General features: G+C 42.4%; 1 protein-coding gene across 1 annotated transcript in view; it reads left to right on the top strand.

Moving 5' to 3' along the window:
* Positions 1 to 12890, top strand: part of LOC144119656 (uncharacterized) — a 591617-nt gene that overhangs the window by 283291 nt on the left and 295436 nt on the right. Inside the window, exon 3 of the mRNA XM_077652222.1 lies at positions 6206 to 6271. Coding sequence (XP_077508348.1) covers positions 6206 to 6271 — 66 coding nt within the window. The remainder of the gene's footprint in view (positions 1 to 6205; positions 6272 to 12890) is intronic.

Genomic DNA, 12890 nt, shown 5'->3' with positions numbered 1-12890 from the left:
CTTGAGGCATAGTACCTGAGAGAGTGCGATACAAATCCCAAGTTCAAATGATTTGCCAGGTTGACTGCTGATTTCATTATCGCTTTATTTTTCTACTTAAAACCGAAGTGAACAAAAAATGGAAAGCACTCACCCGCGCGCCTCGATTCTCTACAGTTTGTTGCCGTAAAGCTCGCGACAGGCTATATTTTGCACCTTCCATGCTTATCCACTGAAATTTACACTTTATTTTTCTCGTTGTTTTCTCTTACTTTGTTTGCTGTAATCTCAGTCATAGGGATGCTTTTCTTTCGGAAACTTCTGCGTAGTTATTGTCATGAAGGCGCCCGAGATTCTTGCTTTACTCTTTGGATTGAAAAATGAGAGTTATACCATGTTATTTGCGTTTCTTACGCCCCTAACTTACTAAGTGCACCCTCTTGCATGAGTCCCGTAGTCACGTGACCCCATGTGACATATTCTCAAGAGCGCCCTCTCTCTGGACCACCAGTCACATAACGAAGCCCTGCGGACTGCTTCATTCAAGTGACTGCGAGAATAATGGAGATTTTTGTCGCCATGACCTAGCCTCAGAGATCCGTATGATAATTAAATGACGTCCTCGCGGTTAGTTTAGTAAAAATATATGTGCCGACGATACCTGATTTCAGTTTTTGTCCTCGAGTAGCTTAGAAAAGCTCCCTAATAAGTTAAAATAGCCTATTTTACATTATAACACGGATATAAAGCGATGGAACAAACTTCAACTTCTTGGGGTTCCTTTAAAGCTGAGGAAGGATCACGTAGTCAACATTGGGTTCGGCAATCCCAGGGTTCAGTTACGACAAACTACATCAGCAGTGATATTGACCACGTTTACTTCGGATAATGTCCCTCATAAAGCGATTGCTGTAAAAAGAATCTCCGCATAATTATTCCCCAGAAGGCAATGCAGATACCGCCACTATCGACACACCTGGTCTTCTGTCACATCTGTTCATCTGAATGTCCCCTTGCGTATCCTCCATTGGCTGGATGCGTTGAAGCCTTCCAACTTCGTATTGTTTCAGGTCTATTCCAACGTCTTTTCCGAAAAAGAAGAATATAAATTCTGCGTCCCTCATCAAGCCACGCAGAAGGAAAAGCCTCGTCGTGAAATCCAAATTTCTGAGCAGTGGAGGCAGCGTTTTCTGTTAGCATCAGAAAGCTTGACTCTACACTGAATTTGCGCGTTTACTTGAGTCCTGGTATTCTGAAATCTGATTCACCTCTTCTCGGAAAAACGAGCTTCTTGGGGTCCAGCGTGCAGTTCACAGCACACGTAAGTAGAGAAAATCTGAGGCTCAGCGTGGTTTTCGTTGCATCTATGGGGCTCTTGTTTAAGGCAGCTTGAACATCTTTGAGTTCTTTCGTATCGTTTCAACAACGGCTTTCCAAGAACTCGTATTCAAACTAATGTTGAATTTGCTATTAAAACTTGCACAGGATGACTGCAATGGCAGTTTCTGCTTCGATCCCTACGCACATTTCCGTTGAAAGCTGAAGACATATACTCGGTAAAAAAGGCTTGGCATTGTGCCAAAGTCTCTAGGCTGAAAAGCCGAGCCGCAATAACGAAAACCTTAAGATTTATAAATAACAGAAGGGAAGAGGCCGCCTGGTTTAAGCGGGCAAAACCGAAGTTTCCTGGAGCCCTTCTACATCTCATTTCAGGGCAGCATGATATCATTCAATGCGGAGACTTTTAGATTCCTGGGCCATTGTTTATTTCATGGTTACTAAGTCTTGAATTCAGAGAGGAGGTTCATCACTTTACTGTGCTTGAAGACAGATGTAATATATTGGAGTTTTTTTGTTGTAGTTCTCGGTAAATGTTTATTTGGCATGCAACACGAGGATAAAAACGTTGCTATTTTCAACCATCTCGCATCTGAACTGCTTCCCATTTGTTATTATTTGTTCTTCTTCTAATGTTGTGTGGATTGACTCACCGCTGCCTTTGTCCCGCCTACTTGCCCTGTCCGCTACACAGACAGGCCGGCTTCAAAAGAAAGCTCGGAAACAGACACGATTTGCTGTTGCCGCTACATTGGGCTATCTGCACCAGGGCCGAGTATTAGGAGGAAATAAAGGAAGTTTCAGTGTATTCAACACAAATAACTGCCTAGGGTGTCAAAAAAAAAACAGGGAGGTGCAGATCATAAAGAAAATAAACCCGCTACCGGCTGTAGGTTTTCGTGCACACCCTCCGGCAGCTGAACGGATTTCTTTCCTTTTCTTTCTTTCTTCTCGCCTTTCGTTCTTTCTTTCTTAATTCTGTTCGTCTTTGCTGCCTGTTCTTCTATTTTTACTCCTTCCTTCCTTCCTTCCTTCCTTCCTTCCTTCCTTCCTTCCTTCCTTCCTTCCTTCCTTCCTTCCTTCCTTCCTTCCTTCCTTCCTTCCTTCCTTCCTTCCTTCCTTCTTCCTTCCTTCCTTCCTTTCTTCCTTTCTTCCTTCCTTCCTTCCTTCCTTCCTTTCTTTCTTTGTTTCTTCCTTCCTTCGTTCTTTCCTTCCTCCCTTCCCTCCTTTTTTGATTCCTTCTTTACTACCTTCCTTCCTTCTTTCTTTCTTCCTTCTTTCCTCCTTCTTTTCTTTCTGCCTACCCTCCTTCCTTCCCTCATTGCTTCTGTCTTCCATCTTTCCATCTTCCTGCTCGCTTCTGTATTTCTTCCTAACTGCCTCTCTGCATTCGTTCTTTCTTTCTTCCTTCTTTCCTTCCTGCCTGCCTTCCTTCCATACTTCTCCCGTTGATTCCTGTCGTTATTCTATGCTTTCCTTCCTGCCTGCCTTCTTTCCATACTTCTCCCGTTCATTTCTGTCATTCTTTCGTCCTTTCCTTCCTTCCATACTTCTCCCGTTCATCCTGTCGTTCTTCCATCCTTTCCTTCCTGCCTGCCTTCCTTCCATACTTCTCCCGTTCAATCCTGTCGTTCTTCCATCCTTTCCTTCCTACCTGCCTTCCTTCCATACTTCTCCAGTTCATTCCTGTCGTTTTTCCATCCTTTCGACCATCTACTCTTCCCTTTTTATTTCTACTTTTCAATTTTTCTTATCCTCTTTTTCAGAGAGAAAGGCACTTCGTATTGGAGAAGCAGAAACAAGTCTTGGCGGTAAAAGTAAGCTTTCCGACAGCGCACCGCCAGCCCTTTTTCTACGCATTTCAAGCGGTCTCGTCCAAATCCCCAATGAGCGCCAACCTTTTGCGTGGTTTCGGGAAGCTGTGGCCCGAGTCGTCGCCCCTTCTCTTCCCCTCAACCTATTCGCCACATTTCGCTTGCGCAAGGCCTCGCTGCGGTGCTTTGTGCACTTGTAAACAGCTCGAGAATGCCGCTCTCCTGACTGCGCTATCCCCATTTACGAGTTCTTTGTAGCTGAAAAGATGAATCGATCATGCATATGCTTCTTTTCATTGGGATTTACTTGCATGCCTCGGAAAGCTACATCAAATTGAGCAGGCAGCTGGTTGCGCCGCTAACGTACACCAAAGCTTACCGTTCGTGCTGTATGAACAAGTGTGTAAGGATAATTGCAGAAGGCACTCATACAATTCATTCGCGTCAGTGAAGCTCAAGTTTTTTGTTATATTCTCAAATAACCGACGATAACCTAAAAAGAAAGTTCATAAAAATATGTTTAAAGGCAATTTACATATTAACAAAATAGTCATTACATCATTGGGTTCTGTTTTGAACTGTTTGCCTCAAATTTACTTTTACAACGGGCTTCATTAATTATGATGCTTTTGAAGATTGTTTTATTGATATATATATTTTTCGATAATTGTTTTCGGTTGTATTATTCATTATGCAGCTGAATAATAACGTAATTACCGCCTCGCGAATCATCCTTTATCCCTTCCTTAACATTGAGGTTCAGGTGTCCGCCGAGATGTGAGACAGATACTGCGTCATTTCCTTCCCCTAAAAAGCCAATTTTCGTGAACCAGTAGCTGCCTAAGCAACCCAAAAGAACTTTAATCCTTGTGTGGCCCAGAATAAAGCGCTCTGTACAAATGATGGGCATGAGTATCAATGTTACGGTTATTAAAGTGCAGTGCAGCAGATTTTCATTTCCTATCTGCCGTGACAGATTATAGTGTCTGGACGTCAGAGAAACAAACAATTACGAAGGTCTCGTCAGCGGCCTGGCAACAAAAATGAATTAAGAGTAAAAGATGAGCTTGTTCTTCCTCTTCGTCATCCAAAGCTACTGGATGGATATTGCACACAAAATTCCATTAGGACACACAGAAAAAGCATCCGTACGAAAGATGAACGCAAACTATTACGTTGCTGTTGTATATATAAAACTGCACGGTTTTGTTCCCTTCTGCCACGACATATGACGGGGCGAGTACTTCTCATTGCCGATGAAAAAAATTAGTATAAAGCCTTACTGACAGCCTGGCTAAAGAAATACAAAGAAGAGGAATGAAATAAGGAACCTCATACACGCACACAAAATCGGGGCCCAGCGCTCGTTCGCGCTGTTCTCTGCCCAAAGACGATGCCGGCGCTTATGGCGTTTGCCTCATGGCGTCGCGACCCTGAGTGACGAGCCGGCCTCCGCTGAGTGGACGGCGTCCATCTGACAGAGCCAGCCTCGAGAGGGGCAGGAAGATCCCAGCGTCCACTCCTCCCGGGCAGTCACTTCCGGCTGTAGTTTCCGCATCACGCCCCGCACCACATCTAGACACACAATCAGCGTCCCGAGATGAACTGGGAGCCGAGGGCACACACATTCATTGACGTCTCCCCAGTTACCTTTGCTGCTTGCTTCGTGCCTCTTTCCACTCTTTTGGGGCGGACGTTTTTTTCCAGTCCTAATGCGCGAGGAAATGAAGCAGTATAATTTTTGCTTGTCTCTTTCTTTTCCTGCTTTGTCATCAGTTGTCGGCAGCTACCTTCCTCGAGAGAATAGGCTCCTAATGGATTTGTTTGCGCGTTTTTTCTCGCATCGAGCCTTTTTTCTGATTTCGTGTATTCCTTGCAGACCTTTTGTTTCTTTTCAGCGTATTTTGCCAAAATATGAAACACAGGCTTCAACGTTTCATAATGTAAGGTCGGCTGTCATCATTTAGAAGCAGTATTCGACACAAGTCTTGCATTGCACAACAATACACAGGCTAAGGGTGCGGTGTTTTCCAGCTGGCCTCTGTCAAGACATTCAAAAGAAAAACTTGCACTGGTTGCAGAAAAGTACAAAAATACTGTTTTCAGCGCTGCCTCAAGAGATATAGCAGCTTCGTTAACGTCACCGTAGGGAAGTTAATTGCTTTAAATTGAATAATAATAGGCCTTAATCCAGTCAATGTGCAAAAAATAGAAATTATTACAAAGTCAGAGGTGATGAAGACTCTATAACACTCCACTGCGGAGCAATGTAAACGCTCTAATACAGAAACGCTGTATTGCGCTCTAATAGCAATCGACAAAACAGATCTGGGGCCGCATCAGTGCTGGTCGTTATAATGGTACGCACAAGTCTCACCAAATCACGCTCGCTATCAGTGTAGACCGGAAGGCTGAAATGGAAGTCTACGCAGTGTAGACTGTGTAGTAAGGATAGTACGCATGCTTTGGGGAGCCATGTACCTATTATCTGAGCGTGAAATATTTCTGATAACAAAATCAGTATTTTAGAAAATCGCAACGCTTTTTCTTATTGTATTCTTGTGGTGGCACTAAAATATTTAACTGTAATACTTTGTTTTTCTCGAGAACTTCAGTCATTAGCAAATAATTTTATGAAAGAAATTTAAATATTGTGAAATCAAACGTTACCATTTTTTTTCTAAGCGACTGCCTACAATGCAGTTCAGATTCATCTCTACAACTTAAGCCGGGTTTCTTTTAAATTTTTAATTACATTTTCCTAGGCACGACTTGTATACAGATTAGCAGCAGCACTGTTTTAGCGCACGTTGGGCCCATTTGCACAGGAACTTTGTACTTTTCTCAGGTTCCTTCATAATTCTTGAATTATGATTGTTCAATGAATTTTGTGACAAAAATCGTCGTGCTTTTTTATGTTTTTTTAAACTTCATTTGGAAAAAAAACGTTCTTCGTTTCCTTTAATGCATGGTTTTCGTGTTTGTGAACATTTATAGAGGAACAAACTTTTTCAAATAGAAAAACTGATAACGTCGCATACAAGTCTTCTTTGTCTTTTGCTCTTTTCTTTCAGTTTCTGCCGTTTTCAACACCACCCCCAGGCACAGGGCAGCATCGGGCATGGAATCCGCCTTATGACGTAAGTTAACTATTTTTATCACCGCTTGCAGACTGAAGTCTCACTCCAGACGCCTTTCTTCACTGTTGCGTGTACCAATGCTGAAGAGTAACCGCAAGTGACTTCAACTTCCATCGCTGACAGCCAAAACTGGTGTCTCAATACTAACAGCATTGACCCATTCAAACATTGCTTGACCTTCTGAGAATCGCTAACAGACAGTTAAAAATACTTATGACCGTTTTATATTACATTCTCTCGTCGAAAATAAAATATTTAATTAAAACGAGATGCTCCCATTGTGTGCAAAAAGCTCTGCTTAACTGCTCACGGTGCACAATTTAAAGGCCGACTATTCGCAGCGTGCGATGTTGCAGCGTGTTCCATTCTGAAATTGCGAAAACATCTATTCAAACGTCGAAATGTCGTACCTGGCCGATCCTGTGACATGTACTCGTTGCCTCCGCGGGCTGACATTTGCCGAACTGCCAGCGCATCGCGCTCACACCGAATTTTGCAGCTTTAGTATTCTGGCATAAAATTCGTCCCGAGATCTCCTCAGGTTGTTAAAAAGTCTGAACACGGATCTTCAATTAGGTTCTCTCGGGCCGCTTCGTAAATAAAGAGAGCCACCGGCAACTTAACGGAATCAGGAATCGGTCTCCCGGCCGCTCCAAAGGAATCAGTGCAGTTTTAGAGATGCTTCCCCACAATAAGAGTCTGCTTACAGAAAAGTGGATTCAACGGGTAAGAAACAGAGTTGACACACATTCTTTTGACGACGTACTTATTTCGGACATTAAGACACGCATCGCTGCCTCAGTGTCTCTTATGGGTCGAATTCAAATGCAGTGAAGAATTTCCGCTTTTTTACTTTGAAAGAAATCAACTGCATGCTACAAAATCTAATTGACTCGTAGCCAATGAATCTCTGTTTGAATCTCCCGCATCGCACTGAACCCTTGCACTGCAATCTTCGAGTAATTCAGGAAGCAGAAAATATAGAAAAAAAAGCACGTTATTCTGCATTTGAAAAAATAGCTTCTTTTGATAAACAATATTTCTAGCTGTTTTTGTCTTTAGCGGGACAACAGTCTGAATTTCTGCACCGTAGTTCTGTAATGAACGTTGCCTAGAAATGCTATGTGTTATGGGAGAGATTAAATTTAGGTTGCAAGTATCTTAGATCTTTATCATTGCTGTCTAAGTACATTTTTGCGTGCTTAGAATTGCTAGAAATATCACATTCTTGACTCTGATAATTAGAAATAGTTGTGATTCTGAACAAGCCTAAATGGATCCGTTTAAATCAACTTGTTGCTACAGGCTTGCATCATCCGATTTAAAACAACATAAGCTCTGCTATTACATTCAGTAGTAGCAGTCAGTGATTCTTTGTTCACCGTTCGCGGCACAAACGAGTAATTGGTTGCAAAACTCTTATCTCTTACTCTGTTTCGCAGATCCAGTTGTATTCAACGTAAGTCGTTTAAAGTGCCCGTAACAAATGTGAGCTTAATGTAAAAAAACGCTGCAGAATGCTCTAACAAGGCTTGCTATAATGGCGTCATAAAAAGCAATCATTTTGAGTTTTGGCTACATTGATCTTTTATTCTCGTTTCTAGAGAACAGCAGAGTAACGAAATATTTGAAGAACACACCATAAAGAGCAACCAATACTTTCTATTCTTTTTTTCTTCCCGGGGCCACCATTTAATTACAAAACCCATCTGGGCCCGTGAACCCTTATAGTTTTTGACCTTAGTTCGTTCTTTTAATGTCTTGTCATTGCTTCTGAAAATAAACGTTCCAATTCTATCACGTACTTTGTAATTGTTCCGTGTTGTTTTTTTCGTCGTCAGTGCTAGACATAAGTAAAGTCCCAGAATTTTTGTCTTTCACTCCATGGCACACGTATGAATAGAGTATACCCGGAAGTTGGATTTCTGAAAAGCAAAAACAGACGAGAAAGCAAAAAATATAAAAATCGTGTTTCTGACACAAATACTCAAACCGCCTCCGTGCGAATTTCCCTGTCACGTCCGAGGACAAGCAGCGTTTCCGACAGCGCAGGAAGCATTTCTGACGATGCAGCCCGCCATCTGTCACCGCTTACAAGGGGGGGGGGGGATTTGTTTTACTGTTTTCGCGAAGAACATGCACAGCGCCTTCCACGTGCAAAATGTTTTGAAAGGATACGCTCTCCCTGCAAACTGGCCAAGACACGAAGAAGGACGTGGAAAAGTTTCTCGCGCTGAAACGTCTTTCGAGTGCGAAATAACAACAACTTTCCTTTCCAGCTTTCTTTCAGGTCGCCGCACCAAAAGACCACTGTGACCTTAACGTGTTCTTCACTCCTAAGCGACATGGAAACTGCGTCAGCTTGCTGGGGGACTTTTGAATCGAGTGATAAACGCGCATTACTGAAAACCTCGAGAATTGATGGCCTGCTAGAGTGTCTTCTTTTTTTGCTCTTGGTAGAAAAAAAGATAATTTCTGCGCTTTTAAAAAAAATGTTTCTTTTCTTTGGGGACTATTTTACCTGTATTCCTACCACCAGATATGACGTGTCCTCTGTGCAGCAAGATAGAAGATATCATAAAACTTAGGTATTGAGAAAGGAAGGCCGAATTATCAAAGAGTTTTAAATTCTATGGGCTAAATTGCAGTTGCTTAGTTTCCGCAAATAAATTCAAGCTTTTGGCTAAACGCGGATGAAAATGTTTTCTAGAAATCCGCCAATCAAGACGAGATTGAGGTTTTGTTTAATATTTTTGGATGTGCGAATTGACATTTAGCTCCAGCTTTTACAAACGTTGTTTATCCTTCACGCGTTGAATTTTTTTTTTTGTAAAAGGAAGGCCACCGGTGTCATACATGCGGTCTCGCGATAATATTTATCGAATTTTAGAAGAAAACAAAACCGAACAATATTAATTTTATTTTTGTTGTTGTTATTCTCGCGCCTATTCATAACCTCGCATTAAAGGCAGCAATCACCTTCATCTTTTAGAGCCGCCCGGTAGAACTGGGCAATGTTATGCAGCCCAAATAGCGTAAATTTTGCTGCGTCATTTAATGCGCGTACGCTAGTGAAACGTAATTTTGGTGCTTGCTTCCAATATCTTGAGCAACCTTCATAAAGGCCGGTCTTCAGTGTTTTCTTTCCTCGCAAAGTTTTCCAGCGCGCTGCCAACTTCTCTTTGTTTATTTAGAAATAAAAGAAACGCAAGGCAAAACCTCAGAAATATTTTCTTCTTGTTTACCTCCATCAAATCCTCTGGGGGCCTCATTGTACTCTTGGAGCGCTAATGAATTTTCTTTTTTGAGGATAGAAGCTCGCGACTGCTTGTTAGGAGGTATTTTCTAAATAAATGAATAAAACGATCGAGTAAAAAATCACCCGAGCCAACCGCCAAAATGTATATTTGCATAGCTCTCTCATATTTCTTGTGCCCCAGTAACGCTTGATACAATTAACCTCGCCTGTGATCCACTTCGCATGCGTCGAACTTGTGTTCAACGTTTGCTTGGATGACCGCAGGACAAGGTTCTTCAAACGGAGGGGGAGTGGGGGGGGGGGGGAATCTTATCTTTCTAGTGGGAATGCGCGTTTACTCTGGATTTTTAGTTTGTTTTTAGTTTCTTCCCCACTCTGGCGAATGTGCGCTTTTTCTTGTACTGGTCTTGCTTTTCTCGTGTCCTTCATTCATCCCTATCTGTCTCAATTTGCTTTCAATCCAGCTGTCACCGCTGCTAGCGCCCGGGGCGCTATTAAATTAAGGTCAGTGTCTCGCAGCACCGCAGACCTTGTACGACCCGCGGCAACAACCTTGGTTTCACGAGGCATTGTGTGCGGAAATAAACGAGACTCTGTTAATTGAAATCGACGTAATTATATCTTCACGAGGATATTAAAATACGCAGAAACTTGAAGGATTTTAAAAGAGTAGTATGGCGCATAGCGACAGCTGCAATGCAGCTACAGATTCGTGCAATACCAGGGACGCTACGAGTCTTTCTATTCCAGGGCCTGACTGCTAACTTGGTGGTGACTGTACGCTTAATTACTCAATAAAATGATAGAAAGCTTGTATTCTTTTAGTTGCGGATTTTGGAGTTGTTTTATTTTATTTAGCTTGAAGGGAGCCTCCTGACAATAAATTGTACAAAAAGGAAGTTATGTTCTCAAAAGCCGGACATCTTTACCATGCTACTCGCATCGGTATTTATCACTGAGGAAACCAGCATAAATTACACCATTGGAATTTTCTTTTCCGTTTTCAGCAGAAAGGGCATGAGCACTCTTGCATTCAGCGCGTGGCAGGTCTTTTATATATCTGCTGGAAAGCGTTTTTATGGCGTTTTTCGTTTTCGACAATGGTTTTTTCCTTCACAGTGACATCCAATTTTGTGCGAAGAAAAGACCACACTGCTTTCTGGAGCCATTGCAGTCATGACCTCATTGAAGAATCCATGAATAGGCTATAGTATGCGCCGGCTCCCCGGAAGACTGAAAAAAAAATAGCCTTTTGAATATTTAACATACGATGGCAACAAAATACGAATGAATGTGAGCAATAAATAGTTAAGAAGCGTGGGTCTAAGCAAGCTATCGCCCTTTGTGTCGTAACAAGACAACGCGCTTTGGTGCAGTCACTGAGCGGCATTGACCTCTGCAACTGAACAGGCAATTTGCCGACAATTTCACGCACGAGCACACATCAGAGTAGCTTGATTTGCTTCCTCTGTCGGCATGGCGCGCATATTCAAAAGCTCTGAAAAGTAGTTTCCAAGTGTACGAGTGGTTTGTGTTTTTTCGCATAAATAAAAAATGCGCCAGAGAGTAGATGTATGATGCATGATGCTGGTGTATGATTGTGTATGATGTATTTAAATTCTGCGTCATATAGTTCGTTTATTATTTATAAACACGTGCTCACATTTGTAGCCACTATAACAGTTTCGGTTCAGTATCCTCTCTTTCTCTGTAGGTGCACAGCCCGTTGAGATGCATTGATTCGGTGGTGAATACTTCGCAGATGTTTTATACTCACATTTGCGCAGGAATGCCCACGCATTTCGCTGTCGTATTCTTTACGCAATAGCGTAAGCGCCACACAATTTATTTTTACTTTACCGCTATTTTTTTACACAGTAGATGCTTTTAGCATAGTGCGTACCGTGTACCACGCCCCACCACTGCGCATGCGCAGATCGCCCCGAGGGAGCTAGATGGCGCCACGTTCACGTCTGCAGCGTGCCCGCCTGCCTCGTCGGAACCAATCAGCGCGTGCTCAGTGACGGGGTGCGGTACGCGGCTAACGGGAGCGGTGCGCGATATGCTAAAACTCTCTATTAACACCCTTACGGATTAAACGTTGTTTTTCGATTAACTGCAGCCTCAAGACCATCTTTTCGAAGTTGGATGGAGTAAAATGTGCATTAAATACCACGGTTGCTCAGTGAAGGGGAAACGTGGTTACGCCCGATTTCAGAGGCGTGGGAAGAAAGCATAGCGCGAATTATTATCGGACGGCAATTGCCGAGTTACGTGCTCATTTCTTCTGTTCAAAGCTGTTTGGTACAGCACCTCTGGAGACAGGCTTTTCGGTTCAGTCTCATTACTAGACCGCATCGGGCCAAGGTACCTGTCAGCTCAGCTGAGCCACACTTTTTCACAGATAATGAATTGGTTGGGAAGTGGGAAAAAATATCGCTGATCTCGCATCATTAGCCCCTTCCCTTGCAATTATATATAATTTAACAAAATAGCCACTTTCCTTCTGTGAATCTTCTTTGTAATTTTACAAACGGCCTTGATACGACCTACTTTCATTCTTTCGTATTTTTGCTATACTGTTAAAGAACGCTTTTTTTACCTTGATTAGATATTCTTGTTTTTATTCTTCGACACTATAGCTTAGAAAAAAAAAGTACCGGAGAATATCTTTCGCTCGCTTACAGGAGAGAGCCGACTGGCAGCCACTGTCATGCATTGTATAAAGGCATCATTGAAGCTTCTTACAAGGCATAATTTTGATTGCGCCTCTTTTTATGCATGCGATTAGTACAAAATACGTATCCGCGACACAAAACGAAAGCCAGTGCGACTCTAGAGTAGTACAAACCTCTAGAATTAATAAATAAAATCTTCTTAACAGCGGAGACATTCCAAACGACTAAATTTTTACGAAATTGATAGGCTATCCGCGAGACCAGCAAAAAATGGATGTCGGGAACATTCAATCCCTTTAGGTCTCACGTTGTTAGCTGTTGCTGCTTTATAGAACCAATTCCCGTTAAGATTATTTTACCGCATGAATAAAAAAAACCACCTTTCTTCGTCCATCGCTGCGATTTCGGACACAATTCAATTTAGATACGGTATAATTTCTACCGTCCTTTAAACTTCTATATTGTTCTCCCCAGTGTTCTGCTTAATCTCAATAACCTTTGTCTCAAGCCCTATGGGCTGGAAAGTGTGGGAAAAAGAATTTAGATAAATTTCTAGGAATACCACTTCTTAACTTTCCTTGTCTATATACTGAGCCAGGAAGATGAAGAAATTCACCGAAACGGGAGACAAAGAGCCCTTCACGGTGCGACCCCTCGCATCGATGTTACTTTTTCTCCACCC

The sequence above is a fragment of the Amblyomma americanum genome, chromosome 2, assembly GCF_052857255.1.
Source record: "Amblyomma americanum isolate KBUSLIRL-KWMA chromosome 2, ASM5285725v1, whole genome shotgun sequence".
NCBI lineage: Eukaryota > Metazoa > Arthropoda > Arachnida > Ixodida > Ixodidae > Amblyomma > Amblyomma americanum.
This window is presented reverse-complemented; position numbering and strand designations above follow the sequence as displayed.